The following is a 26560-nucleotide window of genomic DNA, read 5'->3' on the forward strand; positions in this document are numbered from 1 at the left end:
CCTGTTTTTTGTAGCCTCTTGATCCAGTGTGCTTGGGTGTGCCTGCAGCAGGTCTCCTGAGCCATCTTTCCTTTAACCCTGCTGGGCCAATAACAGCACCAGGCTCCTGGCACCTGGCCACCCACAGGATGGCTGCTGTTCTGTGCTCTTCAGCAAAGGGTGTTAGTCTCTGCGGGGAGGAAGGCTCATTTCTTCTTTAACTTGCTTACTTAGGTAGCCGGAATCCTACCTAATTCTCCAGTATCTGGGATCCCCTAGTTCTAGATTGGGTCCTTCTTTTATAGTCAGCCTGCCTCACCCTGGTTACTCTATCCCTAGCCAAAACGTCAGGTCTGTAAATGAAAAAACAAAAATGTGTAAGACCTTGGTTGAATAAAACAGCCTGAATTAGTGGGAGCTAAAGTCTTCACTTCTGCTTTTATTACAAAACTCATGATTATTTAAAGTAGCTCTTCAGCATCCTCCACCAGTTATTTTTAATTTTTTCCCCTTTTACTTATTTATTTTTTATTTTTTAAATTACTTTTTTTTAAAGGTCCAGTTGTTACCCCATCCTGGTCGGCCCTCCCACAGTTCCTCATCCCATATTTTTAAAATTTTTATTTATTTTACGTGTGGGTGTGAGGGTGCATGGTATGTCATATCACATACAGAGGTCAGAAGACAGCTTATAAGAGGCAGTTGTCTCCTCCCGCTGCGTGGGTTCTGGGGATCCCCCTTAGGTGTTAAGTTTTCTTTACTTGCTGAGCTGTCTCTCCAGCCACCCCCAACGTCCCCCACCAGAGCTGCCAACAATTCTGGTAGCGCTTCCCACGGCTCTGAGCGCCAAGTTCTTGGTTATAATGTGACTGGGCTTACACATCGTTCTCACAATGATGGACAGTAACCCAGGACTATGGCTTAAAACAACAACAAGAAACCCTTTCTCCCTAACTGTCTTTAATTGTTGTGTTTTATCTCAGTAACAGAAAGCAAAACTAAAAGTTAATAAATAATAGTTATGTGGTAGATAAATTATACATAATAGATGATAGATTAGATGATTGATAGATGATACATAGGTAGATAGATAGATAGATAGATAGATAGATAGATAGATAGATAGGTAGGTAGATAGATAGATAGACTGACAGATAATGACTAGACTATCGCTGGCCGAATCATTAGAAAATAGATTATAGTGCTCGCTTCAGCAGCACATATACTAAAATTGGAGAAGATTAGCATGGCCCCTGAGCAAGGATGACATGCAAATTAGTGAAGCATTCCATATTTTAAAAAAATAGATTATAGGTTATGAATACAACATTGCCCTTTAAAATACTTTCCCACCCATATCCTAAGACTAGTGTAACCATGGTCTCTAAAGAATTAAAATTCCCCTGGAGCTCAGTACTGAGAATGGAAACAATTCAGTTGGCCTGGGTACCAGGAAAGTCACCCGACATTCACTAAGAAAGGATGGATAACCTGCCTGCCAGCTACATCCATATATGCGTAACTCCTGACTCTTGAACTTTCCCACAAATCCTAACACTGTTATAGGAAGGGAGGAGAGAAACTAAGAATATTTTTCTCCTTGGTTGTGGACAAAAGAGTAAATAAGCTTTCTTCTACTTTGTTATAAGTTCTGTCCTCTAATTTTCTTGTGTCCTGAGGGCATCTTTGTGATAACTTCTTCGGACAAAAAGTGGGAGTTGTCAGGGAAACAGTTAGGAATAAATATAAGCTGACTAAGGGACACCAGTTCCTGGAAAATGAGCATCATTAGCCTAAAGATTCCATCAACCGTGTACAACAGCAAATTCCATAGTGACTAGAGAGATGGCTGGGGTCTGAGTTTGATTCCCATCACCCACATACAGAGCAGAACCTGGAAGCCTGAGCTTGGAATCCTACTGTTGGGAAGACTCGGATTCCTGAGGCTTGCTGGCTGGCCTGAAAAACCAAACCAGCGAGCCCTAGGCAAGCCAAGAGACCTTATCTCCAAAAACAAGATGGTGGTTCCTGAAGAACACCACCTGAGGGTAACCTCTGACCTCCACATTCACACATGTGCATCCCCCAACACCTACACACACATAACTATGCACACTCACCTACACACACATGGCTGTACACACTCATCTACACAATATGTATACACACTCATTTATACACACATGCCTGTACACACTTATCTATATACACAAACCCATACACACTCATCTATACACACATGCCTGTACACACTCATCTACACACATGCCTGTACAGACTCATCTATATATACATACATGTACACACTCATCTACATACAATACCTATCCTCACTCATCTATACACACATGCCTGTACACACTCATCTACACACACACATGCCTGTACATACCATCTACATACACATACCTGTACACACTCATACACACATGTGCCTGTACACACTCATGTTCACACATGTGCACACATATAGGATACTCTCATCTTTCCTGCTTCATCTGTTCAGACTCACAAACTCAGCAGGAGGTTCCGTGGGGCCTCTGTAGCTTACAGGAGCTCATCTTTAGTTGGGTTCTTTATTTGCTGTGTGTCTTTGTCCTTCAGAATTTTGGGGGAAAGTATAATCTGAAGGAGTCGGGCATTTGTACTTCTCAAATTGCTTCTTAGTCGTCCCCCGAACACTTGAAAATTTGTCAATCTACCCATGTCCGGTTGGATTTAGTTTACTTTTATTTTAATTATTCTTTAAGAGTAGTTTTCCGAGGCTGGAGAGAAACCCAGCTGTTAGGAGTGTGTGCTACTCTTACAGAAGTCCTGAGTTCAGTCCCCAGCACCCGTATTGCATGGATCACACCGCCTGTAACTCCTGCTTCAGGGAAACTGGTCACTCCTGGGCTCGGTGGGCACCTGCACTCATCTGCACAATAGACACATAATTAAAAAGAATAGTACTTGTTCTTTTACCATTTCACACATGCATACATCTATCCTGACCACACCTTCCCACTCTGCATCTACCTAGAACCTTAACTTACTCTTTTTTTATTAAAATCTTTTCCACATAATATCTTTTCATCACATTCTTTCCCCTCCCACAACTCCTCCAAAATCTTTCCCTACCTCCCTACAACCCCAACTTTGTGTTTTTTCTCTTCCTCTCTCAGAAAACAACAACAAAAATATAAAAATAAAAACAAATAAAACCACAATAATACAAAAATACCCCAAACAAACAAACAAACAAACAAACAAACAAACACAAATGCACACACAAAACCATGGGATCTCTTTTGTGTTGGGCATCTCCTCTTGGGCACGGGGTCTGCTCTTGAGTGGGGTGGCTGTATACATTATCACCCTCTGTCGGGGGAAACTGATCTTCCCAGAAGGTATCAATTGCAAAGAGCTTTTGGCTAGGGATGACAATTTTCCTCTTCTTTGTGCTAGGGTTTTTTTCTTTTTTTGGTTTGAACCTATGCAGGCCTTGTGCATGCTGTCACAGTCTCTGTGAGTTCATATGTACATCAGCTCTGGCGTGTCAGGAAGATGTTTCCTGAAATCACTCACCACCTCCGGCTCTTAGACTCTTCCCACGTCCTCTCCACATAGATCCCTGAGTCTTGGGGAGAAGAGTTTAATAAAGACATCACATTTAGGGCATAGTTATCCAAAGTCTCTCACTTTCTGCAAGTTGTCTACGTATGAGTCTTTGTGTTAATTCCCATCTACTGCAAGGAGAAACTCTGATGAAGTCTGAATGACCATTGTATGCCTAGTTTCATAAGTAATAGATTTTCCCCTAGGCCTATGACCTATTTAGCCTCAGAATCCTGGCCATTTACGTTGTATCAGGTATGCATTCCATCTCATGGAGTGGGCCTTAAATTCAATTTTTTAAAAAAAAGGTTGGCTATTGCCATAACTTTTGTGCCACCAGTGCACTGGCCTATCTTATAGGCAGATGGCTGTCATGTGTCTCTAGGTGATACTGATCATTAACGTTCTCTCCTGGTAGCATGCAAAGTGCCTCTCAGCACCACAGACACTAGTCAGCGGTGTGTGTGTGTGTGTGTGTGTGTGTGTGTGTGTGTGTGTGTGAAGCTTCCAGCTGTGCACCGGCTCCATTTGTCCACATTCAGCGACATAAATGGTGTCTTCAGCGCAGGGCCTTATAGTCAGGTAATGGAGGGTAACCAGCAACCTTGGCAATGATGATGATTGGTGATTGGGGGGGTGGTTCCCTGGGGTCCCTTGGGCCAATGATTGAAAATGATATAACTCATTTCTGGCATTGGAGGTTTACTTGTTGGCAAAAGGCATTTAGTTGGAGCAGCATCCCCCTCATTATATGGTGACTGTACTTAAATTCATCTTATATATGGATATATTTTAAGAAGTTTCTACAGTAGTAGCTTTCTATACAGTTTTTCAAAAGGCTTTTAGTGTATTAACTTATTTTTAATTCAACAGCAGGAACATCTCATCTGCTCTCAAAGTAAATAATAATGGTCCCTGTCCTTGGGAGGCATAGTGGAGGACAATGGAAAAAGGACGGTTTCATTCTTTGCCTGCTTGCCCTCGCCTTGCTGGCACATCCATCCCTTCACTGGCATTGGAGTCTGCTTCTTTGAGATTCCAACATCTACAGAAAAACAGATGAGACGTCCAGTTTGTGGGCTGAGCAATTATAGATTCCTGGACTTTCAGTTCACAGATGGCCATTGTTGAATTAGCTGGACAGCAGCTGAGAGAGAGAGAGAGAGAGAGAGAGAGAGAGAGAGAGAGAGAGAGAGAGAGAGAGAGAGAGAGAGATTCATTCCATAAGTTCTGTTACTCTAGAGAACATACTAACATACCTTTGTAGGCATACATTTTTTGCAACTTTTTTTTTTTTTTTTACTTTTTGGGAAAAAAAAACACTTGATTTTATTTAGGTTGCTATCTGTATGCTAAGCCTCCTCCTTGGCTTGCATCCAGTTTTTGTTTTCTACCTACTTTTAATAAGGGTTCAACCTCTCCTATAGCCCACCACTCAGCAGAGGTCGTGGAAGATATTAGGATATGGGGGAAGTGGACCTGCTTAGCAGGAATTCTTTGGGGGTAAGCCTGATCTTCTTTCTCAGCAGTTCTGACCCATAGCAAACATCAAATATGACTCAGCGGCTGCAGGGCAGTCCTCCAGGCAGACAGACACCAGGCACGAACCAGCAGCTGTAGGTCAATTCTGAAGAAACAGAAAGGCTCACCAACCAGCCTGCATCTGGCCGTGGAAACAGCAAACTGCCTCAGGAACCTCACTAGCAGTTCTTGGCCAAGTTTCTCTCAATGGTGTTGTTACCAGAGGTTGAGCTCAGCAATGCTATGTAAGGTGAACCAGTGCATGCATGTTGCTAGCAAAGATTAGCAAGGAGAAGCAAACCAAACCAATGCTCAGTGCTTGTCTCCCATGCTCTGTGGGGTCATATCTACACTCCTTCATCACAAGTCCCTTCCCATGTCTGATCCAGCAAAACATCCTTTCACCTGTGTGCCCCAGCAAACCATCATTTGACATAACTAACTTTCCAAAGAAACTAAAGTTTCCAAAGACGAAGAAGGTGGGTGAGGAAAGACCTGAGCTTCACCACAGAAACAGCTTTATCTGTAATTTGGAGGCCGTGGTGACAAGGCAACAGTGTGTCTGTGTGTGTATGCACAGGTGATGTTGTAGTTTGGAACTTGAATGGCCTTCAAGTCTTTACTTGAATGGTCCTTACTCTGAGCCCTGGTCATTAGCTGATGGCACTATTTGGGTGTGTTTAGAACCTTTTAAGAGGTGAGATCTAGCGAGAAGAAATTAGGTGACTGAAGGCATATGCCCTTAGTGGAGAGAATGGGACTCTAGCCCCTTCCTCTTTCCATCTCTGTTTACCCTGATCCCTAAGCCATGAGCACCTTACTCTATCCTGTGATTCCAGCATGATGCACTACTTCCCATGGGCCCTGAAACAGCGAGACTACAACCCCAGGATGAAAACTCCACATAAGTTAAGACAAACCTTTCTTCTTCCTAAGCTGATTGCCTCAGTTATTTGTCACACTCATAGGAAGCTGAAGAGCACGGACTGGAATCCTGCCTGCCCAGGGGAGGGTCACATGGCACACGTAGGCTTCTTCCTTGCCATAGGCATGGTCAGCGATGAGAAAGGAAAGAGCCGGGTAGCCTCTATGCCTGTTAGTTTGCTGGCAGCAGCTCGCTTGGTGGTTGGTGTAGCCAATAGTAAAGAGTTCACACATGCTAGTGTTCCCAGGCTCTTGCTGCCGCCAGTAACTCTCCAGCGAGCCCCCGCAGCATCTGGCTCGCTTGTCCCGGGAGCCTCTAGTACTTCCTTAGTCATAACCCACGTAGTCAGCAACCCCTTATTCCAGTAACTAAATGGAACCGCCTACCTCGGGGTCGCATATCACAATATCCAGTAACCCTGTAAAATCAAGACTCTTAAAGCTTAATTAACCAATCTGATGTATGTATCAACAATATCACAATTTACAAAATGCCGATACAAAAATTTCAGAGCCAATTGATAATGATAAAAGCTTTATCCCGATTAATCTAACCTTACGATACCACAGCTACTTGTGGCTGGTAAACGTCACACGGGTTCACGTCTGCAGCCATCATCTTTCTCCCTCCTACCCTGAGATGCTCTCTGTCTCTGCAACTCTTAGCTCCTCCTCCCTTTCCCCTGTCCAATCACAGGCCTCCTCTGCACTAATATAATTGGACAGGGAAAATCCTGCGACATGAAAGGACTCTGACAGAGGCTATTTTTATTAAGCCTCTGTCAGAGTAAGTATTTCTATATGCCATCAGGACACTGCTATTGACCAACAGCTATTACAATTTTATGGTTAAGAGCTGTTTATCCGGCATGTACACTGATAGCCCGCTTTTATTAACGTCTTGCTTGTTTGTCACAAGGAATATTTCAAATCCCATCAGCTTTCCCACCACCACCACAGCTTCTTTAAGACTTAGCCCAACTAAGGGATCCATCCCATAACCAGCCTCCAAACGCTGACACCATTGCATACACTACCAAGATTTTGCTGAAAGGACCCTGATATAGCTGTCTACACAGAAGTGGATGCTCACAGTCAGCTATTGGATGGATCACAGGACCCCCAATGGAGGAGCTAGAGAAAGTACCCAAGGAGTTAAAGGGATCTGCAACCCTATAGGTGGAACAACAATATGAACTAACCAGTACCCCGGAGCTCTTGACTCTAGCTGCATATGTATCAAAAGATGGTCTAGTCGGCCATCACTGCAAAGAGAGGCCCATTGGACTTGCAAACTTTATATGTCCCAGTACAGGGGAACGCCAGGGCTAAAAAGTGGGAGTGGGTGGGTAGGGGAGTGGGTGGGGGGAGGCTATGGGGGACTTTTGGGATAGCATTGGAAACGTAAATGAGGAAAATACCTAATAAAAAAGACTTAGCCCAACTAGAATAAATATACTTAATTCTAAGTTCAGGTCACAGGGACAAACACAGTAGTGTGTGCTCACAGTCCTAACACTTGGAAGGCAGAGCTGAGGACCACGCATCTGGGGCCCTTCTCTCATGGAGTGAGATCATGTCTCCAAGATGAATAGGTAATGGATAGATAGAAAATGTATCATTGTAGATGCTTAAAACCGTGTTCTCTATGTTTCATGTGGTCTAACAGAGTTTCTAAGGTGACCGCTTGCCCTAGCAGAGATATTAAATTTAGAGTCATGGAACTTAAACCCCTTATTTTTAAAAAATTAATTTATTAATTTTTTTACTTGTTCACTTTACATTCCACTCACTGTCCCCCTCCCAGTCATCCCCTCTCAAAATCCTTCCCCTATTCCCCCTCCCATTCTCCTCTGTATGGGAGGGAGCCCACAGTATCCCCTCCAACCCCCCCCCACACACACACACACATCAAATCTGAGGCTAGGTGAATCTTCTCTCACTGAGGCTAGACAAGGCAGCAGCTAGAAGACCATATCCCACCCCTCATTCAGGCAACAGCTTTCGGGATAACCCCTGCTCCGAATCCACATGAAGACCAAACTATACACCTGCTAAACTCCTTATTTTACTAAAGGGGAAATCAAGACCTAGAGAGCCGGTGACACTCGGCTCTACCCTTCCTTGTTTTGACACTTAGTTGGATAATCTCTCTCCGCCCCCCCCCCAAAGCTCCCATGTTGAGTTTACTGTTGTCCCATGATCCCTCGAGAACAATATCATCGGTTGTAACAATCATTTTGGGTTCCTAGTCAAGACTAATATATTATAAAACCTAAACAAACATTTGTGACTATTTCTGAGACACCTTATATTAAAACCGGGTTACTTAGAAAATAAGTCAAAGCTTTCTTTATTCGTTCCTAAAATAGCTTAATATAAGTTTCAAATTTTGACTATCAAAAGCGATCAGCTAGTAGCAAAATAATTTGAAGATTTAGGCAAGATGAACTTGATACCTTACGCAGGAAAAGGTCTGTGTCCTTATAAAGAGGTGAAGAACTTCGCTTTGTTTAAAGCCTATTTGTAAGAGCATGCTTAACATTTCACATCCTGGCTAGATGTACTCTTTATAATGACTAAAGCATGACCTTGTTTGAGAGAACAAATAAAATCATTTTAAAAAATAATCGGGGGTGGGGGGGGACACCTCTTCCTGCATTCTCGAGGTTGTTTCTGTTTGTGAGGCCTGTGGCTCAGCCCTGCTGATAGCAAGATGTCTTCAGGAAATACAAACACTGGGCATCCTGCTCCCAAAACTTCAAAGCAACAGCTGTTGTGCCAGATGGGCAACTCAAAGATATCAGCCTAAGTGAACACAAAGGGAAATAAGTTGTGCTCTTCTTTTACCCTCTTGATTTGACTTTTGTGTGTCCCACGGAGATCGTTGCTCTCCGTGATTGAGCAGAAGAATTTAAGAACTCAACTGCCAAGCGATTGGAGCTCCTATGGATTCTCACTTCTGCCATGGATTAACACACCCAACAAACAAGGAGCACTGGGACCCATGAGCATTCTCTTGATATCAGACCCCAAGTGCACCATTGCTCAGGACTACGGAGTCTTCGAGGCTGATGAAGGCATCTCTCTCAGGGGCCTCTTTGTTATTGGTGATAAAAATATCCTTCAACAGATGACGATAAACTATCTTCCCTCTGGCCGCTCTGTGGATGTGATTCTGAGACCAGTCCAGACCTTCCAGTTCACTGACGAACATGGTGAAGTGTGCCTTGCTGGCTGGAAACCTGGCAGTGGTACCACCAAGCCTGATGTCAATAAGAGCAAAGGGTATTTCTCCAAGCAAAAGTGAGCACTGGACCACTTTTCTGCCAGGCAGTGTTGAGCAGCCAGAAGAAAATCTCTTGTATTCTATTCATGCTTAAACACATGATGTGGTGTGATCCCAGATAAGCCTTTCCTACAGGGCTGGGGATGGTTAGCCTTTCTTCTGCTATTGGTAATGGCCTGAGCTGTGTTTTAGGCAGACCATCTTACATCAGTCACACAAACCAGCCTGTTAATTCTTTTTTTTTTAATGTTTTAAAAGTATCTATTAAACGTGAATTCTGAGAAACAAACAAACAAACAAACACCACAATTCAAATTCATACACGATTGATGCATATGTTTATTTGGTGGCATTTATTGAAAACCTGGACTTTGCTTCACAGCAATGCCTCTCATGCCCTAGAAACGGTCATGACAAAGAACCCAGAGGCATAAATCCATGTTGTGAATGTATTTCTGTGTGCTTATATGTCTAGCCTATTCCAACTTCCCACGACACAGCACAATTATCTAGCCACAGGTTTGATGTTCATCCTGAACTATCAAGTGGAGATATTTGTGGTCTAGAGGAAACACTGACCACAAACAAAGACAAGACCCTGAACTTCATTGGATCTGTAAGACACTTGGGTGACCTTCCCAAACATACCCACTTTCCAGAAGCTAATATCAGCTCCCCAGGGAGAGGTGACAGCTGCTTCAAGAGATAGGATTTTCGACTCTCAGCTGTAGTTCTGAATTCTTGTGGATCGGAACCGGAGCACAAGACCTGCCATGCCCAGAGTAGACGGGTGAATGGCTCAGTTAGCTGCCGGAGTGATCCAGGCTCCAGAGCCTTGTCTTTAGACCTCTGAAGAAAGGTGTTGATTCCTCGGTCCCGGGGTGAGGTTCCAAGTAGAAGAGGGCTAGCAGGGCACCATCGATTGTGACTTTTTCCAGACAGGAAATTTTCTTTCATCACTGCACCCCCGACTTCTCACACTACTTCTGAAACTCAGGAGTGTGGCCCCTGCCTCCCGTCAGTCCCACCAGTGACCAGGGATTGCATTTTCTATATCCTTTATTCTGTGATGTGCAGCTTAGTTTTCCCGGAAGACTTTCACTTCTTATTTGTAAACATGTTTAGAGAATGTAGATGCAGTCGTTTTAAAGTTAAGTTAGCAGACAACCTAGTTCAACACATGAGGAATACCTTAGAATTGGGATCAATTACATGTGGGAGATGAGGCAGGTGTTTAAACACACACACCACCACCACCACCACCACCACCACCACCACCACCACCACCACCACCACCACCACCAGTAACAGAAAAATAATCTCTGAGAGATGGGCCTGTGGGTGTGGGCGACTGGTTGTATTGCTTTTATTACAAACTCGATCTTAGCCATTTTCTCCTCTCATTGCAGTTTTCGTTTTCTCATCTGCCTTTCTCCCTTCCTTTTGGGGTCCGCCTTTAACTTTATACTTGATGCAGTGTTCTGAAGTGGGAGGGAGAATGGTTAATAAGAGCAACGCTAAGCCTCACGAGCGCCCCCTGCTGCTTCTCGGCTGACTATACAAGTCCTTGCGATTCGAATTGGCAGAAGCACCCTAGTTCCAAAGGGTGCTACAGAAGCCCTTGTGGGTTTGCTTGGTCTAAGCTGCAGATTCCTTCATTGCTGGAGCTTTATAGACTCAGACGCGAGGGGAGGAGTCTCGGCGTTTTATCTGAACTATTGCTTAAATAAATTGCTGATAAAGAATGAAGTCAAACAAGTTCACCGGGCCTGAAGTGGAATGACAGCAATGTTGAAGCAGTTAAGTTTTTTCTGTAAAAAGGTAGAAAATGATTATAGGTATAGGTATTTGCATTGTATCATTTATGTTGTGCTTGCTTTATTTTCTCAAACATCTTAAAATTACATATATATGTAATTATATATACAAATATATATATATATATATATATGTATATATATATAGTTAGTTAGTTAGTTAGTTAGTTAGTTAGAAATGAAAGTAGTTTTTGAATATGACACCAAAAATCCAGTTAATGAAAGAAAAAGATAGGCAAAAGGAATTTTATCAAAATTAAAGCTTTCATGTATCAAGGGCACTAGCAACAGAGTGAAAACATTTGATAGAATAGAGAAAACATTTACAAGTCACGTATCTGGTTGAGCACTGATATTTGGAATATTAATAGCCATAGCTCCAATGATACACAAATGATGACTACGTCCACGGAAATGTCCACTGAGTATTGATGTGCATGAGAGCCACTGCATGAGGTATGACCCCACACACATTAGAGTCAATCTTTTAAAAACCACAGAAGCGCTTAGAATTGGGAACAAAACACCCATGGAAGGAGTTACAGAGACAAAGTTTGGAGCTGTCACGAAAGGATGCACCATCTAGAGACTGCCATATCCGGGGATCCATCCCATAATCAGCTTCCAAATGCTGACACCATTGTATACACTAGCAAGATTTTGCTGAAAGGACCCAGATAGAGCTGTCTCTTGTGAGACTATGCCGGGGCCTAGCAAACACAGAAGTGGATGCTCACAGTCAGCTATTGGATGGACCACAGGGCCCCCAATGGAGGAGCTAGAGAAAGTACCCAAGGAACTAAAGGGATCTGCAATCCTATAGGTGGAACAACAATATGAACTATCCAGTACCCTCCTGGAGCTCGTGTCTCTAGCTGCATATGAATCAGAAAATGGCCTAGTTGGCCATCAGTGGAAAGAGAGACCCATTAGTCATGCAAACTTTATATGCCTCAGTACAGGGGAACGACAGGGCCAAGAAGAGGGAGTGGGTGGGTGGGGGAGTGGGTGGGGGAGCATGTGGGGGACTTTGGGGATAGCATTGGAAATGTAAATGGAATAAATACCAAATTAAAAAAAGAAAAAAAAAGAAATATAAAAAAAAACGAAAAAAGTAAATATTGAGGGATCCACTTAAATGAAGTCCCCAGGAGAGTCAGGTTTATGGAGCTGGAAAGTAGAATCAGGCTTCATGATATCTAGTGGGAGAAAGATCACAGGTCAGGTATACAGAAACTGCTTCAAAAGTGGACATCTCCTGCTTCGGTGTCTATTTCATGTTTGACATTGCATGTTACACTGTTTCTTAACACTTCTGTATCTATTTTCTCACATCTAATTCTTCATCCCTACGACTTTAACAATTTTCCTCATTTGTTTTAACTCATAATATACATAAAATTGTCATTGACCTACACTACAAACACTAACAATAGAAGGCATGATGACCTTGTTTTTTAATGCATGTAAGTGTTTAATGGATACAAAGTTACACTTCAGAGAACTTTGAGTAAGTTCTCTAAAGAATAAGAATAAGAAGGCAGGAACACAGTGGCTGTAACAAAGTAACATCGCAAAGGAGGCAAGGGACAGCTGAATCCGGTGACCGAAAAGTCAGCAGATGTTTTTAAATGAGTGAGACAAAAACTAAACTATATATCAAAGATTCATTTGGATGCTAAAATTATTTTTCAGCACAGGAAAAAGATGACTATGTTACATATTTAGGAGAGGCGTATGTGGTTGGGATGAGGCTATATAGAAGTAGCAACCTTCTGTTTTATTTGCTCTGTGAGGTTTTTTAGGTTCTTCCTTTTGCTTGAGCAATAAAAGATTCCATGGGTAAGCATCGAACTCTTTTTTGAAACATGGTCTCAATAGCCCAGGATGACCCTGAATTTCTAAGCTTCCCATCACTGTCTCCTGGGTGCTGGGATCAAGGCAGTGTGCACACCAGGCCTGGGTTTTATGCAGTGATGGGGACCAAATCCAGAGCTCTGCCCAAGAACTCTGACAAACCGATCTACATCCCCTGCCCTCAAGTGTTGACTTCTTGGGCGTTTATTATCTTGATTCGCTTGCCTACCATGCGATCTTGCCCTACAATTCAGCGCTGCAATTTGCTTTATGTCTGGACTTTATTGTCAGGTATGCATAATTTACATTCCTAAAATCCTTGTTAGTCATTCCCATGTCAAACATCAGCTTGATTTCAGTGGCTGCCTAAAGGCCTTTCACCTGTGGCTAGGTCTGGGTTATGCTCATTCCTGTAGATGGTACCTGCCTTTTGTTTTCAAGTTTAGAAATGTGTGTGTGTGTGTGTGTGTGTGTTTGTGTGTGTTTGTTGTTATTGTTGTTGTTTTTTTTAGTTTTAGTTTCATATAGTATGTTCAAATTAAAAAAAAAAAAACCCAAGAGATTGCGTTTTCTATTGTATATACACTGAGATTCAGCTGTCCTGTGTTGAAGTCATGGTGAGCCACAGTTTTACACAACACAAAGAAGATTCTGTATTAAAAAACAACTAAGAAAATGTGTGAACTGGCAAGGAACAGACCCAAGTTCAAATTAAAACTCTCCATGAAATACTCACTGTCGGCAGATCAGCTCTCCGAGTCAGCCATCGCCAGCAAAGCGCAGGCAATAAAATCCACTTCAGAGGCTCTTGTGAGATAAATGGACTGTTGATGTCTGACAGCCCCAAACAATATGCTGGGTTGGGGAGGCATGGAGACCATCTCAGAGGGTGTTGGCTCCTCCTTACTCTCAGCTCTACCAAAGTCTCTTCAAAAATCATTTATGCCGTGCTGTACTGGCTAGTTTTGTGTCAACTTGACACAGCTGGGGTTATCACAGAGAAAGGAGCTTCAGTTGAGGAAATGCCTCCATGAGATCCAGCTGTAAGGCATTTTCTCAGTTAGTGATCAAGGGGGAAAGGCCCCTTGTGGGTGGGACCATCTCTGGGCTGGTAGTCTTGGTTCTATAAGAGAGCAGGCTGAGCAAGCCAGGGGAGGCAAGCCAGTAAAGAACATCCCTCCATGGCCTCTGCATCAGCTCCTGCTCCCTGACCTGTTTGAGTTCCAGTCCTGACTTCCTTTGGTGATGAACAGCAGCATGGAAGTGTAAGCCGAATAAACTCTTTCCTCCCCAACTTGCTTCTTGGTCATGATGTTTGTGCAGGAATAGAAACCCTGACTAAGATACGTGCATATGCATCTCGACAATAATGCCTGTTGCTCCTAGTTGGTTCTTCTGGTCTCTTCTATGACTCTTAGACCCAACTCAGCTACTGTTTTCAGTGGATGATTGTTTCCTCTGTCTTCAGTGTTTCCATCCATGTATACACTGACTGAAAACCTGCATGTGGACATGGACACACACACACACACACACACACACACACACACACGGCTCTCAGAAGCCTATGCTGCTCAGTACACACAGGCCTGGAGGTTGATCTCCGATCTTAGTTGTGAAAACTACAGGTTCTGGTTTACACTGACCCAATACATAAAACTCATTTGCTCCTCTGTGCTCAGAACCATTTTAGATCTAGATAAAAGTGTTAAGAAGAGACCAAAAAAAAAAAAGTTCATTTTGTGATTTGGGATAGGATGGAATTCAACAAATGGGGACAGTGGGCTTGAAGCGATTCACTTCTGAATCAAACTTATATATTCATTAAAAGCACAGTAGGAGCTACAGTGTTATACCCTGCCTTGTAAAGAATATTTGCTTGGATGTAGGCAGATTGATACCTAATATTAGCAGGTATACGAAGTATGTGAAGTCCTGTGGAGATGTCCATTGCTTCACATGGGCATGGCCTTGCCAAGAACCACAATGCCTCAAACATACGAAAGTGGCAAAGCCTTCCTCAGCTAGGGCTCAGGGGGCTAGCAAAGCCCTCCTCTGGATCTGTGTGTGAATGGCGACCATGTGTGCAAAATGTCCACCATAGCTTTTTCCTCCTGGGTGTTTACTGCCTAAAGATTCCTCCCCTACAGAGACTGCTCCTACCAAGATTAGGTGGGCTCTGTGCTCTGATGGGCTCACACCAGCAGCCTGGAAAACTCAGTATGTTTTCTATCTACTGTTGGCTATAAACCTCCAAGGTAGGTTGGTTATTTATAGCTGAGTCCAGTTAGCTAGGCTCAGTAGGAGGCCTCTGTTGGGGGAGCAGTCTCAGGTTGCAGTTGTCTTGGCAGAGGAAGCTGTAGCTGATAGTTACCGCAACCCTTGGTTTTAGCTGAAGGTCAATGGTGCCTCAGGATCTGTACACGGACCAGGGGAAGGCCCTGCCTTTCCGTGGGTCTGAGACACTGTGGTCCTTGACATGACTGTGCTCCGACAAATAATACACATTTGCTCAGGACTTCATTCGCTCTTCACAGTTATGCACTGTATAGGTGTATTCAAAATGTCACATTTATGAACATAAATAAGTAAATCACTATGCATCAATCAAAAATATTTAAAAATATAAATGCTTAAAATGATGGCCATATCAACTACCATGACCACTTACTATACAATGTATTATTTATTAGATGGCATGCAATATCCTGTATTCATGTAGAATTTTTTAAAAGATTTATTTATTTATTTTATATATGTCAGTATACTGTTGCTCCCTTTAGACTCACCAGAAGAGGGCATCAGATCCCATTATAGATAGTTGTGAGCTACGGTGTGGTTGCTGGGAACTGAACTCAGGACCTCTGGAAGAGTAGTCAATGCTCTTAACCACTGAACCATATCTGCAACTTCATGTAGAATTTTATGTATAAAATATGTAAGAAACATGGAGAAAAACATTTTTGAGATAGGGCTTCTCTGTGAGCCCTGGATGTCCTGGAACTTGTTCTGTAGACCAGGCTGGCCTTGAGCTCAGAAATTGACCCGCCTCTGCCTCTGAGTGCATTAAAGGCGTGTGCCACCACATCCAGCAGAAATATTTGTAAGGGATGAGAAATAGTACTCAAAATTTGCTAGTGGCTTTTACCAATTCTTGCCTAAAGGAGAACTTTAGTCCTTTAGAAATTGTGCACAACCATAGCCCATAGCCCAAAGACTGTTTCAGAGGTAGATTTACAAATTCTAACCCATTTCCCTAAACAAAGAAAAGGTTTGTTAAAGAAACATGGGTGTGTGTGTGTGTGTGTGTGTGTGTGTGTGTGTGTAAAGACTTACTTCACTATTTGTCTGAACATTTTGTTACTTAGTTTGAGGTCACCCTAGGGTTCTGATTCTTTGAGAGGGAGAAAGAGAAAAGACAGGAATAGGGCCTGCTGTAGGGACAATCTTCTGTGTACTGTGAGGAAGAACCACCTGCCAATAAAAATCTAATGGCCAATAAACAGAGGCAGGATTAGAAGGTGAGACTTCCAGCTGGGACTTCTGGCTGAGAGAGTCAGCATGGGAATTTTCAACCACTAGGCAGAGTGGAAGGCAAGAAGACAAGGAGAGGAAACCAGCCACATAGCTGAAATCAGGTTAGAATAAAAGGGATAATAACGGATGGGGTTTCGGGGGCGGGGCGGGGGGTGTGGTCTGGAGAGATGGCTCAGCCCTTCCAGAGGTCCTGAGTTCAATTCTTATCATCCACATGGTGACTCACAAGCATCTGTAATGGGATCTGATGCCCTCTTCTGGTGTGTCTGATGACAGCTACAGGAGGGACCCACCACTATAAACACTGGATATCTTAATCCTCCTAAGACTTCTGCAGTGACTTTGGATCTCCCCAGACTTCTGCAGCATCTGTAATTTTCATATACATAAAACAAATACATATTTTTTTTTAAAAAGAATTAGTTGGGAAACCAGCCTAGCTTATAGCCTAGGCATTCATAAATAATATTAAGCCTCTGAGATTTTATTCGGGTACGAGGGCACAGGTGGAAAAGCCAGCGGCCACAGCTAACATTTATTGAATGTCTACTATATCTTTAGCGCTGTCTAGAGCATTTTGAATATACTAATCCTCTCAATCTTGATAGCAATCATGTTAGTTACGTTTGTGTCTCTATAACCACAGTAGAGGGCAGAAGCAACCTAAGAGGGGTAGTAAGATTAAGCTCAGCTCACTGTTGCAGAGGGCTCCGCACGTGGTGACAGGAGGGTGGGGCAGGACAGAGGTGCCTGAGTCATGACCTTGGGAGTGTGTGGCTGCAGCTGCTCACCTCAGGGCAGACCAGGAAACAGAGTGCAAGATAACAAGTAGGGGAGCTTACCATATCCCGAAGACCTGCCCCCTGTAGCCCACCTCCTTCAGCTGAACCCATCTCCGAAAGGTTCCACAGCCTCCCAAAACAAAAACAGTAACCCCGGCTGAGGACTGGGTGTGTGAACAAAATATGAGCCCTGGACTACATTTCAGATTCAAGCTATTGCAGCCGCATGATGAGAGATGCATGTTGGGTATTCCATGCCCCAGACCATGCAGCAGACGTACATCCTACTGAAGCCATAGTACTGTGTAAATTGAGAGACTGGCTTCAGACAGTAGCCTCTGAGTACCTAATGGAGTCAGGGCCAAGTCTGTCTGGGTCGGTTCAGCCATGTAGCTGTTCCACACAAAAGGACAGGAACCCAGGAGTTCTGAGCCTGAGTCACCGAATTGCCATCTGTGCCGTTACCTACGCCTACAGTAAGAGCTAATTACCTTAACCAAGCAAGGCAGGCATTGTCTCCCAGTGTCAGAACATAGGTAAGAAAAGAAAAAACGACCCAGAGCAATTAATTGCCCTTCTCTGATAACCTTCAGTGTGCGTGTAGACTATGCCACAGATGCCTAGATGGATACATCTAAGGGAGACATCTGAGAGATTTTGATTCAGAATTCTAACAGATTCGGCTCTACTGGGCTGTTAATTCCTTCGGCCATTCCACAAATACTGATCAGGTGCCTGATATATGGATGATCCACACACACAGTCTTCTCGGTGTGTGACTCTGTATAGACATCCATTACCAGTTTCTAAGAGTTTTTCAATCCGTTTCCCTAGTTGCTGTGAGTACCTGAGTTAATGATGCTATCTATCTATCCATCCGTCCGTCCATCCACCCATCTATCTATCTATCTATCTATCTATCTATCTATCTATCTATCTATCTATCTATCTCTGTGTTCTATCATCTATCACTGGCTTACTTACTATTTATTCTTTTATTTTGGCTTGCTATCTATGTCATCATCTCACTCATTCAAAACACAAACAAGAGAAGAACCTATCTTTGGGGACATTTCTCTCACCTTTCTTTCCTGGCATCCAGCAGCCCAGACTAGAAGGGCTCCCCCACTATACATGGGGCCGTCTTTGTTCAACAACGCTTGGAAGCACAAGTGAGCTCTGTATTTACCACCCTTTCTGCAGGGTGGCTGGGGCGCCTTCGCAGCCACGGGACCGCCCAAAGCACCAGCCACGAGCTTTGTTCCTCGGGCCTCTGGAGAAAAACCTTTGATTTCATGGGGATGATTATATTTATTCTTGCCCACTCAAGGATGAAGCCCAAGGAACAAGAGGGTCCCCCTTTCAGAGCCGTCACAATGGCTTACCTCCAGCCAAACCCACGGGGTTTTTGTGTTCTGTTATTTCTGGGTTTGGTTGGGCCTCTCTTGGAAACGATTACTATACAACTTACTTAAAGAAAGAGTAGGATTGGGCCTAAGAAACTCAGACGGGGGGGGGGGGGTAGAGTTGGAAGGGGTGGGTCTGCAGTGCAGAAGCTGGGGCGAGGGAGTATGTGACCAGAAAAAGAAGTGTGATAGAGCGCCCTAAAGTCACTATGCAATGGGAATTCATTCCACTTTGAAGTGATGTTTTCAGCCTATTGCAAAGATGCAATATTCCACAGTTGACTTTTGGAGAAGCCTAAAGAATTGGAATTTTTGCATGGAATTTTCAGGAAAAAAAAAAGACAACACACACACACACACACACACACACAGAGAGAGAGAGAGAGAGAGAGAGAGAGAGAGAGAGAGAGAGAGACTTTTATCCTAAAGTCATTGTAAATCCAAAGCAGGCTTTTATCCTCCACAGTTAAATAAGAAGGAAAGAAAAAAAAAGAAATCTCGAATACCAACATTTGAGGTACAAAGACTGTCATGGACCAGTGGAAGTTTGCAAAATTATATGTAAATGACTCTCTCTCTTTTTTAAAAACTGCGGTGGCCCTATGACACTCCCAAAGCTAATCCTAAAGAGAAAATCTACTTAGCAAAAGAAAGTTTTGTCTAATTTGGTTAACAGTTGAGAAGTGACAAAAATGTTGAATATATTAATAATTTATATTTCCAGGGTAACACTATATCTTTAATGCTTCACTGCCAAGTGAAACTCAGAGCGGCTTAATGCTGGAGGGGGGGGGGCAGGGGGCATTTGAAAGGCCTTCTTCATATTCCGTATTCAGCACTGTTGAAAATGGGTGTAAGACATGTGCTGCAATAATGGGCACCATCCATTCTTGTATTTCTGCATAATTTGTTTTTATCCCATATATCGCCCTGTGTGCATTTGCTGCCCAGGGAGGCCTGTTCCTTCCCTACAAGTGTGCACACTCTAGCTCTTACCAGCTCAAAAGGAAGAAAATGGTTCATATGTCATAGATGAATCACTTTAAACATTTAGTAAGGCAAGATCATTACTAAAATGTACAGATTCCCTCCCCCCCCCCCGTTGTTTTTAGGTCACAAGTTTCGAGGCATGGGCCATGTAATCAAAGGCTTTGTTTGTTTGTTTACCTTTGTGTAAAGAAGTTTGATGGTTTACAAATTGCAGGTCATCCCATTCCTTGACCTTGGTAAATAGAGTAGGTCAGGGCTCTCTTAAACCCTGTCTTCCAGAGGGAATAAGTCAATTTACTGTTCCCCAGCTAAGCAGGGAGAAACCTTGCCCCTCTTCAATTAAATGACGTTTAGAAACCGGAAAAACAATATGACATAATATCAAATTACTTGTTTAAAGGGCACCAATTTTAACAGGACCAACATTCTAAAGGTGGAAAATTAATGGTGAAAAAAATCAGTTTCCACTATTTCACCTGGTTAGATGCTTTATTTTACCTGTTGATATTAACAGAGCATAGAAGTCCATTTTGCTGTTTGGATTTTAGCAAAAAACGGGAGTGTGGTCTGCCCACGGCCTCCGGAAGGGAAAACCCTGATCCCTTGAAAAATCGCGGTCTCCTGAAAAATCTGTAAATGCGTGAAAAAACACCAGCCACGCCCTCTCTAGACACAACCTTTCTCACCACACTCTGCACGGAGGGAGATTAAAAGCAACATTCCATTTTAGAGCCGGGCTGAGCCTTTCTCCGCGGACCTGAGAACCCCAACAGAGGACTCAGCTTTTGGATCAAGTGTCAGAATCAGCGGGGAATCCCTGGGGGAGAGGGTCACATATCTTCCAATCAGATATGCGCGCATCTGCCAGGGTCGTCTAGAGCCCTACAGAGGGGTTGATTTGTGCGTAAAAGGGAAAGTCCGGGACCCCTCTGATGTCCAGTGATTGTCACCGGGAGGAAAAGAACAAACTATGCTTCGAAGACAACTTAGAATGTTTCTTGCTCCGCGCCTTTATTTTATTTATTTATTTTAAAATAGAGACATATTGAGGCTGTGACCTCAGCTATTCATTAGGCTTGCCTGAGCTTTGCGCTTTGCCAGACCAATGAGAGTAGGAAGGGCCTCCAGGTCCCAGCTAGTAAAAGAGGGCTCCTGCCATTCTCGGGGTTGTTTTGTGATTTGCATTTTCCAAGAACTTAAGGTCAGGTTCCAGACTTCTGCACATGTCGCACAGGGCCAGGATAAAAGGAGGAAGGTCTTGAGCACCCCATGAGTTTAGTCTCCTACCCCCTAAGAGACACCTCTAATATCTGCTTAAGCTTCCATTCTGTCTGCCTCGGACTGCGCAAAGGTCCTCTCTCCTTGGCTAAATTACTGAATGCCCTCACCTGGGCTCCTAGCCCCCTTAGGATTCCTTGTAAGACACTTAGAGTGGATGGTTTGTGGGTGAGCAAAAGATAGCAAAGAACTTCATTTCTTTAGCACAAAATATTTATTGATCTTTAGCACAAAAATATTTATTGGTTGGGGAGGACCTTCAGAAGGCGAATTCGCTTCTGACGCTTTCCCATCCAGATCTTGTTAGCACACTATTTACACTCGTACAACATATACATCGTCTCAAGCCGCCACCGAATCGCAAAGTAATCTAGGCAGTGAGTGGGTGTCAGAGCACCGGAGGGTGCTGGGGCGTGTGCAGGTTGAGGCCGTTGGGGTGGCCATGGCCGATCAGATTGAGATAATGCCGGTCCAGGCCCTGCATCGGAGCCAAGAAGGGGCTGTGCTGCTGTGCCGGGCTGGGGAGAGGTACCGTCGCGCTGGACAAGTAAGGCAGTGCTGGGCTGCGGGCAGCTCCAGGAGGCCATGGGAATGACCCTGGGGTAGCCCCCTGCGGGAACATTGTGGCTTCACCTGGGCTGTGGCCCGGGAACTCTGGGCTTGCTGCATGCAGCTGATAGGAGAAATCTGGCTCCGGAAGCGAGAGCGGCGGAAAGGTGGGCTCGGCGCCCAGGCGGGCCTTGGATTGCAAGAAGGCGAGGATGCGCGCATACTTGGTGTCTTTGGTCTCCATCCGCTCCACGGTGGTGAGGTAGTGCACCAGGTTCTTCATGCACTCGTGGTAACCGTAGTGGAAGTAGTTGGCAAATTCTGCTAAAAGCTCTGCTGGGGTAGCAAAGTAATAATAACAATAATAATAATAATAATAATAACAACAACAACAACAACAACATAAATGGTAGGGAGAAGGAAACAAAAGAGAACAGGCACACCCCTTCCTAGAACGGTGCCGAGGTATCTTAATAGGGTTTGGGCTGGATTCTCATTTGAGATTGGCATTCTCTACTCTGCAGTCTAGACATTGGAAAAGCAGTAATCTTGTCTCAAGAGCCTGACCCCGCCACCCCACGCCTGTGAGGAGTAATAGACCTGCATCTTTAGGTGCTGGTCCATAGCATCCAGCAGGTGCATGTTCAGGAACCAAGCGCCTGGACGCTTCGGGGGCTTCCTGCTCCCGGACTGTCCTCCACTCTCAGACCCTAGGTTCCCGCGAGGCATACTCTCCCCAGTCAGGTTTCCTTTGCCTGAATCAATGCCCACCTTTTTCCCTTCCCCGGGGAAAATCCGCGGAATGCAGAGCTCTGAGGTACTGCACTGTCATCTCCAGGATCTCCGCCTTCTCCAGTTTCCCGGAACTCTGCAAAAACCCCACAGGAGCTTAGAGGCGGCCCATCCACAGCAGACCCACGCACATGCTCTCTGTCTTCTGTAGGGGAGCAGCCAGGAAGATGCTGGCGTCAGAGAGGCTACTGCCGCCCAGAGTGGGGCGAGTTCTCTTAGGCCAGCAGCGTCTGTAGAGACTTTGGGGACTCTGCAGAGAGTGACAGTGGGGGAGTACCCAGCACCACAAACGTTACCTGTTTCGCCAGGGCCATAGGGACTGTCTTGCCCAGCTCGTTCAAGCAGCGGTTAATTCGGTCCCTCCTTCTCTTTTCTATCACTTTATGAGAAACCGGGGTTCTCTGTAAACAGAAAGTTTTGCATTTAAGATGGCTTCGCCCAAGGAGTCATCCAAGGCAAAGCTTCTGTGTTACAAGGGTCACTAATTCGCCAACCCGAAGAGACCCCTGCCCCGCCACACTAGACCAAGAGAGCTCTGTGTCCCCGGACTCAGAGCTCTGTGTCCGTGCTGGCTGGCTCTCTTGCCGTTCAACTTCCCTACACATCCCTGCCAAGGCCAAGCTAAGTGCCAAGGCTCTGGGACGTGGCCACCCGCCTCCCAGAGTGAGCTGTCTCCAATCAAGGACTCTCCTTCCAGTCTCTGTTCCCTTTCCAAACCACTCTGGATTTCTCCACACTTAAAGTTCTGGGTGGCACATCTTAGTCATCTATCCAGCCAGATGTCAGGTTAGTTGGTGAGTCACACTCTTCCACCACCAGAGCGCAAGGAACTCACTTTGCGTTCCTTGAGCCTGTCAGACATTCTGGTGTGCGTGCGCGCCCTCGGCAGAGGCGGTGGCGCGAGGCACTCGTCCACGTTCCACCTCGTGTGCCTCTTCAAGTGTTCCAGGTAGACTGCAGCCTCCCAGGTCCGAGGGGGCTCCCTTTATAAAGCAGCCATCTAGGACTGCAAGTGCATTCTCACGCGCTGAATTATTCCATAGGATTAGGAGTTCTGCGTTTGGAGCATGTATGCATTCAAGGTCAGTTTTAAAGAAGTTGACAAAAAAATTTTTAGCAGCCGAGGGGGGCGAGGTGGGGGCAGATCAGCTTTGTTAATCCACGTGGCTCTTCAAAGGACACGTGATTCGTCCAGGAATAACATTTGCATGGCAACAGGCACCTCAGGAAGAGGGGGCGAGAAACTGGAGCCGGCGGACCAGCGAGCGCCTGCACTCTTAGCCGGCGCAGAGCGCAGGGGCGCAGTGGCTGCGGGCACCGGGGGGCGAGGACCTTCACAAAACAGCGTCGCTTCCTTTAGTCCCACCGCTGAGTCTCACACGATCGCCTGTTTACAAATCCCAGCAAGCCCGCGGTCCCAGCGCCGAGTGCGTTTTAAAGCCTGTCCAGAGTCATTAAAGTAATTAAGTAAGCCTTTAATAGGCTGTTCCGCCGGGTTCAAGGGAGAGCTTCTGGAGACGGAGGCGCCCCGTTTGTTCCCAGGCTTTTCTCACACGACTTGGTGACACGTCCGTCTCCCCCCTTTTTGTTTACACCGCTTTATTTGTCCGGACATCCCGGCAGGTGTGGGGCTGCGGCTGGCACACGAGGCTCCCGCCTCGCTTCGCCCCTCCCGCGGGCCTTTGGCACGCGACTCTCTCCTCCCCCCGCCCCAGTCTCTGACCAAATCCTCTGCTTTCTTTTCTCCCCCCTCCGGCTCTCTCTTCGCGGGGGGAAGAGGCTCAATTTGTAGCCTATTATCCTATAGGAAAATGTCCATTGAAAAGTATGAATAGTTTCATTGGGCTAAATTTTAATAATGCCAAGAGTGGGGTGGAGGACAGACAGGCGGGTGTGTGTGTGTGTGTGTGTGTGTGTGTGTGTGTGTGTGTGTGTGTGTGTGTGTGAGGGGGGTGGGAGGATTGGGGCAACACAGAGGAGAGTGGGCCGAGAAGAAAAGGGAGAATGCAGCTGGCCCAGGCGAGCATTATGCGCCGTCACCTGCATGAGGGGGCGCCTACAGACCCCTATTCATTTGCCTAATTTTGGTCAATTTAACAAACTTCAGGAGAAATTATTGTGGCTTTGTCAGGGAGGGTGAAGCCTTCTGATCGAATTAACAGCATGTTTTGATCCGGTAAATGTCATTAGAAAGGGAGAAACAATCGCGCTTAGAGGGCTCTGGGTAATGCGCCCAAGTGGAGACGCCAAAGCGCACAGCTCACAAAGGGAGCAAGTAGCTGCCACAGGGAACTTTTGTACCCGCCCATCGCCCAAGTTTTGACACAAAAAGGCATTATTTCATACTTGAATACGTTTAATCCAACGATTGTCTATTTTTTGCAAACATATTTTCACAGCATTGTTAACTTTTTATGTCCCCCTCTCGCGGGCGCCTTTTCTTAACGTTTGGGGGCGGGAGAGCGCAGACACTTTGGGCATCAATATTTGTCACTGAAAAGGGTCCCGTGAAGTTAGGGAATTTGATCTCTTTTTTATGGTTTTAGAAAGCGAAATATGGGGGGGGGGGAGGGAAGAGACGGACAGAAACTCAGAAGGAAACTTACTGGACAGGCCCAGAGGGAAGGAGGGGGTGGCAGTTCCTGGGAACTCTCTCTCTTTGCTCGCTGTGTCTTTGCCTTGAGCCTGCTGTACAGCCCCAGACCTCTACCAACCAACCTCTCATTGCTGCCTCTGGGCATGTGGGGGGTGGTGGAGGGGGCGAGCTTTCCTTCATATAAAAACAATAAAAATGACCTTTGCTTTATGACTTTATTCCAGAGTCAGCAAGTTCTCATCTGTTCCCAATCTTTCTCATCTGGGAACAAGGAAAACCACCCTTCAAGTGTCGCCTTAGTCCCTTTGCCCCCCACCGTGGAGTAAATTCTCTCTATTCTGCTAGACAACAGCAGGCCCAAGGCTTATCCCTTTGGGGAGTGCCAGTCCCTTGCCAGAGGTAGGTAGGTAGGTAGGTAGGCAGGGTGGGTCCCTGCAGCACCTAGGAAGCTCCGGGGCGCAAAGCTAGCTGTGAGATGCAGGACTTCTGGAAAGCAGCCGCCAACCTTCCGGTGCCTGGAGGGTGTGGAATCGGTTTGCACCGAGCACACTAGGGTGCCCCAGTCTTGCTTACTGGTTTTTGTTTTGTTTTGTTTGTTTGTTTGTTTTGTTTTTTTCGACATACTTCACGCCAGATTGGGCAGGATCCGCACCTTTTTACAGGTTGCTCTGCCAGCCGCGTGCTCTCTTAGGGGTCATCGGCCTCGGTATATTCACTCGCACACAAGGGGATTAAACAGGAAGCCTGATCGTCCAAATCAGCTAACTTGAATGAGTAAAAGGGAGCCCGGAGTTCGCCCCCCGCCCCCTTTTTTCCCCTTCCCTGCCAGCGGACTTGAAGTTGATCCTCTTACTGTTGGTGTTAACTGCAGCTGCAGGCACGTTCCTCAAGCCAAATTTCATCTCACACAAACTGTTTAATTTTTCTGCGTTTATGGGAGCCAGGGACCGTTTGCCCAGAACTAAAAGTTCCTTCTTGGGGTGGTGCGGAGTGGATGGATGCAGACCGGGAGCACAGGGAGCAGGTTTGCCCAGCCCCTCCAGGATGCAGCAGTAAAGGAGAGAGCCCAAGGTTTCTTCTTAGGACTGGGGAAAGGATGCTTCCAGTTTTGCTCTTCCTTGCAGCGTGTCTCAACCACACTCTCAAGGAAATGGACGCCTTACTAGATATTGCTTTTACTCTCTATTTTTAGTGTGCTGATCAATGCTCCCTGGATCTCCGGGTGATTTACACTCTACCTGAGAGCCAAGGGGTTAAGATGCAGAGCCGGTTTGTGCACCAACTGCACTCCTGCCCTGAGAGCCAGACACAAAGCAGGGGAAAGATCCTCGACTGTGCGCCTCAGTTTTCCTCTTCTGTAAAATGGAGATAACATTGTGTCCATTATATGCTACAAGGCTGTCACTGGGGTGAAATAAGGGACTAGAGTCAAGGCACTCAAGGAGGCCTAACTACGACATTCATCTTTTATTTTTTGCCATCAGGGTTCTCTGCGTTGACTATTTTGTTTTAGGGAAACTGTGGAACTGTTAGGAGCTTCCACTCTATAGTGGACTCCCCCCCCCCCTCCTCCTCCTCCTCCTCCTCCTCCTCTTCTTCCTTCTCCTCCTCCTCCTCCTCCTCCTCCTCCTCTTCTTCCTTCTCCT

General features: G+C 45.3%; 1 protein-coding gene, 1 long non-coding RNA gene and 2 pseudogenes across 5 annotated transcripts; 2 read left to right on the forward strand and 2 right to left on the reverse strand.

The window, feature by feature from the left end:
- Positions 1-1180: 1180 nt before the first annotated feature.
- Positions 1181-1277, forward strand: Gm24669 (annotated as a pseudogene).
- On the forward strand, positions 8738-9325 carry Gm8575 (predicted gene 8575; annotated as a pseudogene).
- On the reverse strand, positions 11075-13799 carry Gm30880. The gene is made up of 3 exons (XR_378932.1): positions 13721-13799; positions 13178-13179; positions 11075-11121 (listed from the first exon to the last, which is right to left on the reverse strand). It is a non-coding gene; the product is annotated as a predicted gene, 30880 (long non-coding RNA).
- Positions 13800-21172: 7373 nt separating this feature from the next.
- On the reverse strand, positions 21173-23878 carry Helt (helt bHLH transcription factor). Of its 4 annotated transcripts, none has more exons than XM_030243446.1 (4): positions 23154-23878; positions 22615-22719; positions 22298-22463; positions 21173-21859 (listed from the first exon to the last, which is right to left on the reverse strand). In XM_030243446.1, exons 3-4 carry the CDS (start codon positions 22356-22358, stop codon positions 21366-21368), a joined length of 555 nt encoding a protein of 184 aa, XP_030099306.1. In that variant the 5' UTR covers positions 22359-22463; positions 22615-22719; positions 23154-23878; the 3' UTR covers positions 21173-21365. The 4 variants fall into 4 exon arrangements, with proteins under 4 accessions (XP_030099306.1, XP_006509452.1, XP_011240515.1 ...); XM_006509389.2 differs by having other exon boundaries at positions 21173-21862; positions 22298-22394; positions 23154-23735; NM_173789.4 differs by having other exon boundaries at positions 21177-21859; positions 22298-22394; positions 23154-23801.
- Between the last annotated feature and the right edge of the window lie 2682 nt (positions 23879-26560).

This window comes from Mus musculus, chromosome 8 (genome assembly GCF_000001635.26).
Source record: "Mus musculus strain C57BL/6J chromosome 8, GRCm38.p6 C57BL/6J".
NCBI lineage: Eukaryota > Metazoa > Chordata > Mammalia > Rodentia > Muridae > Mus > Mus musculus.

Coding starts and splice junctions, on each gene's coding strand:
- Helt (XM_006509389.2), bottom strand. CDS start 23,180: ATGTCTGACAGGCTCAAGGAACGCAAA. Junction 22,720..23,153: donor ACAGGCTCAAGGAACGCAAA/GTGAGTTCCTTG, acceptor TTCTGTTTACAG/AGAACCCCGGTTTCTCATAA. Junction 22,395..22,614: donor CTATGGCCCTGGCGAAACAG/GTAACGTTTGTG, acceptor GGGTTTTTGCAG/AGTTCCGGGAAACTGGAGAA.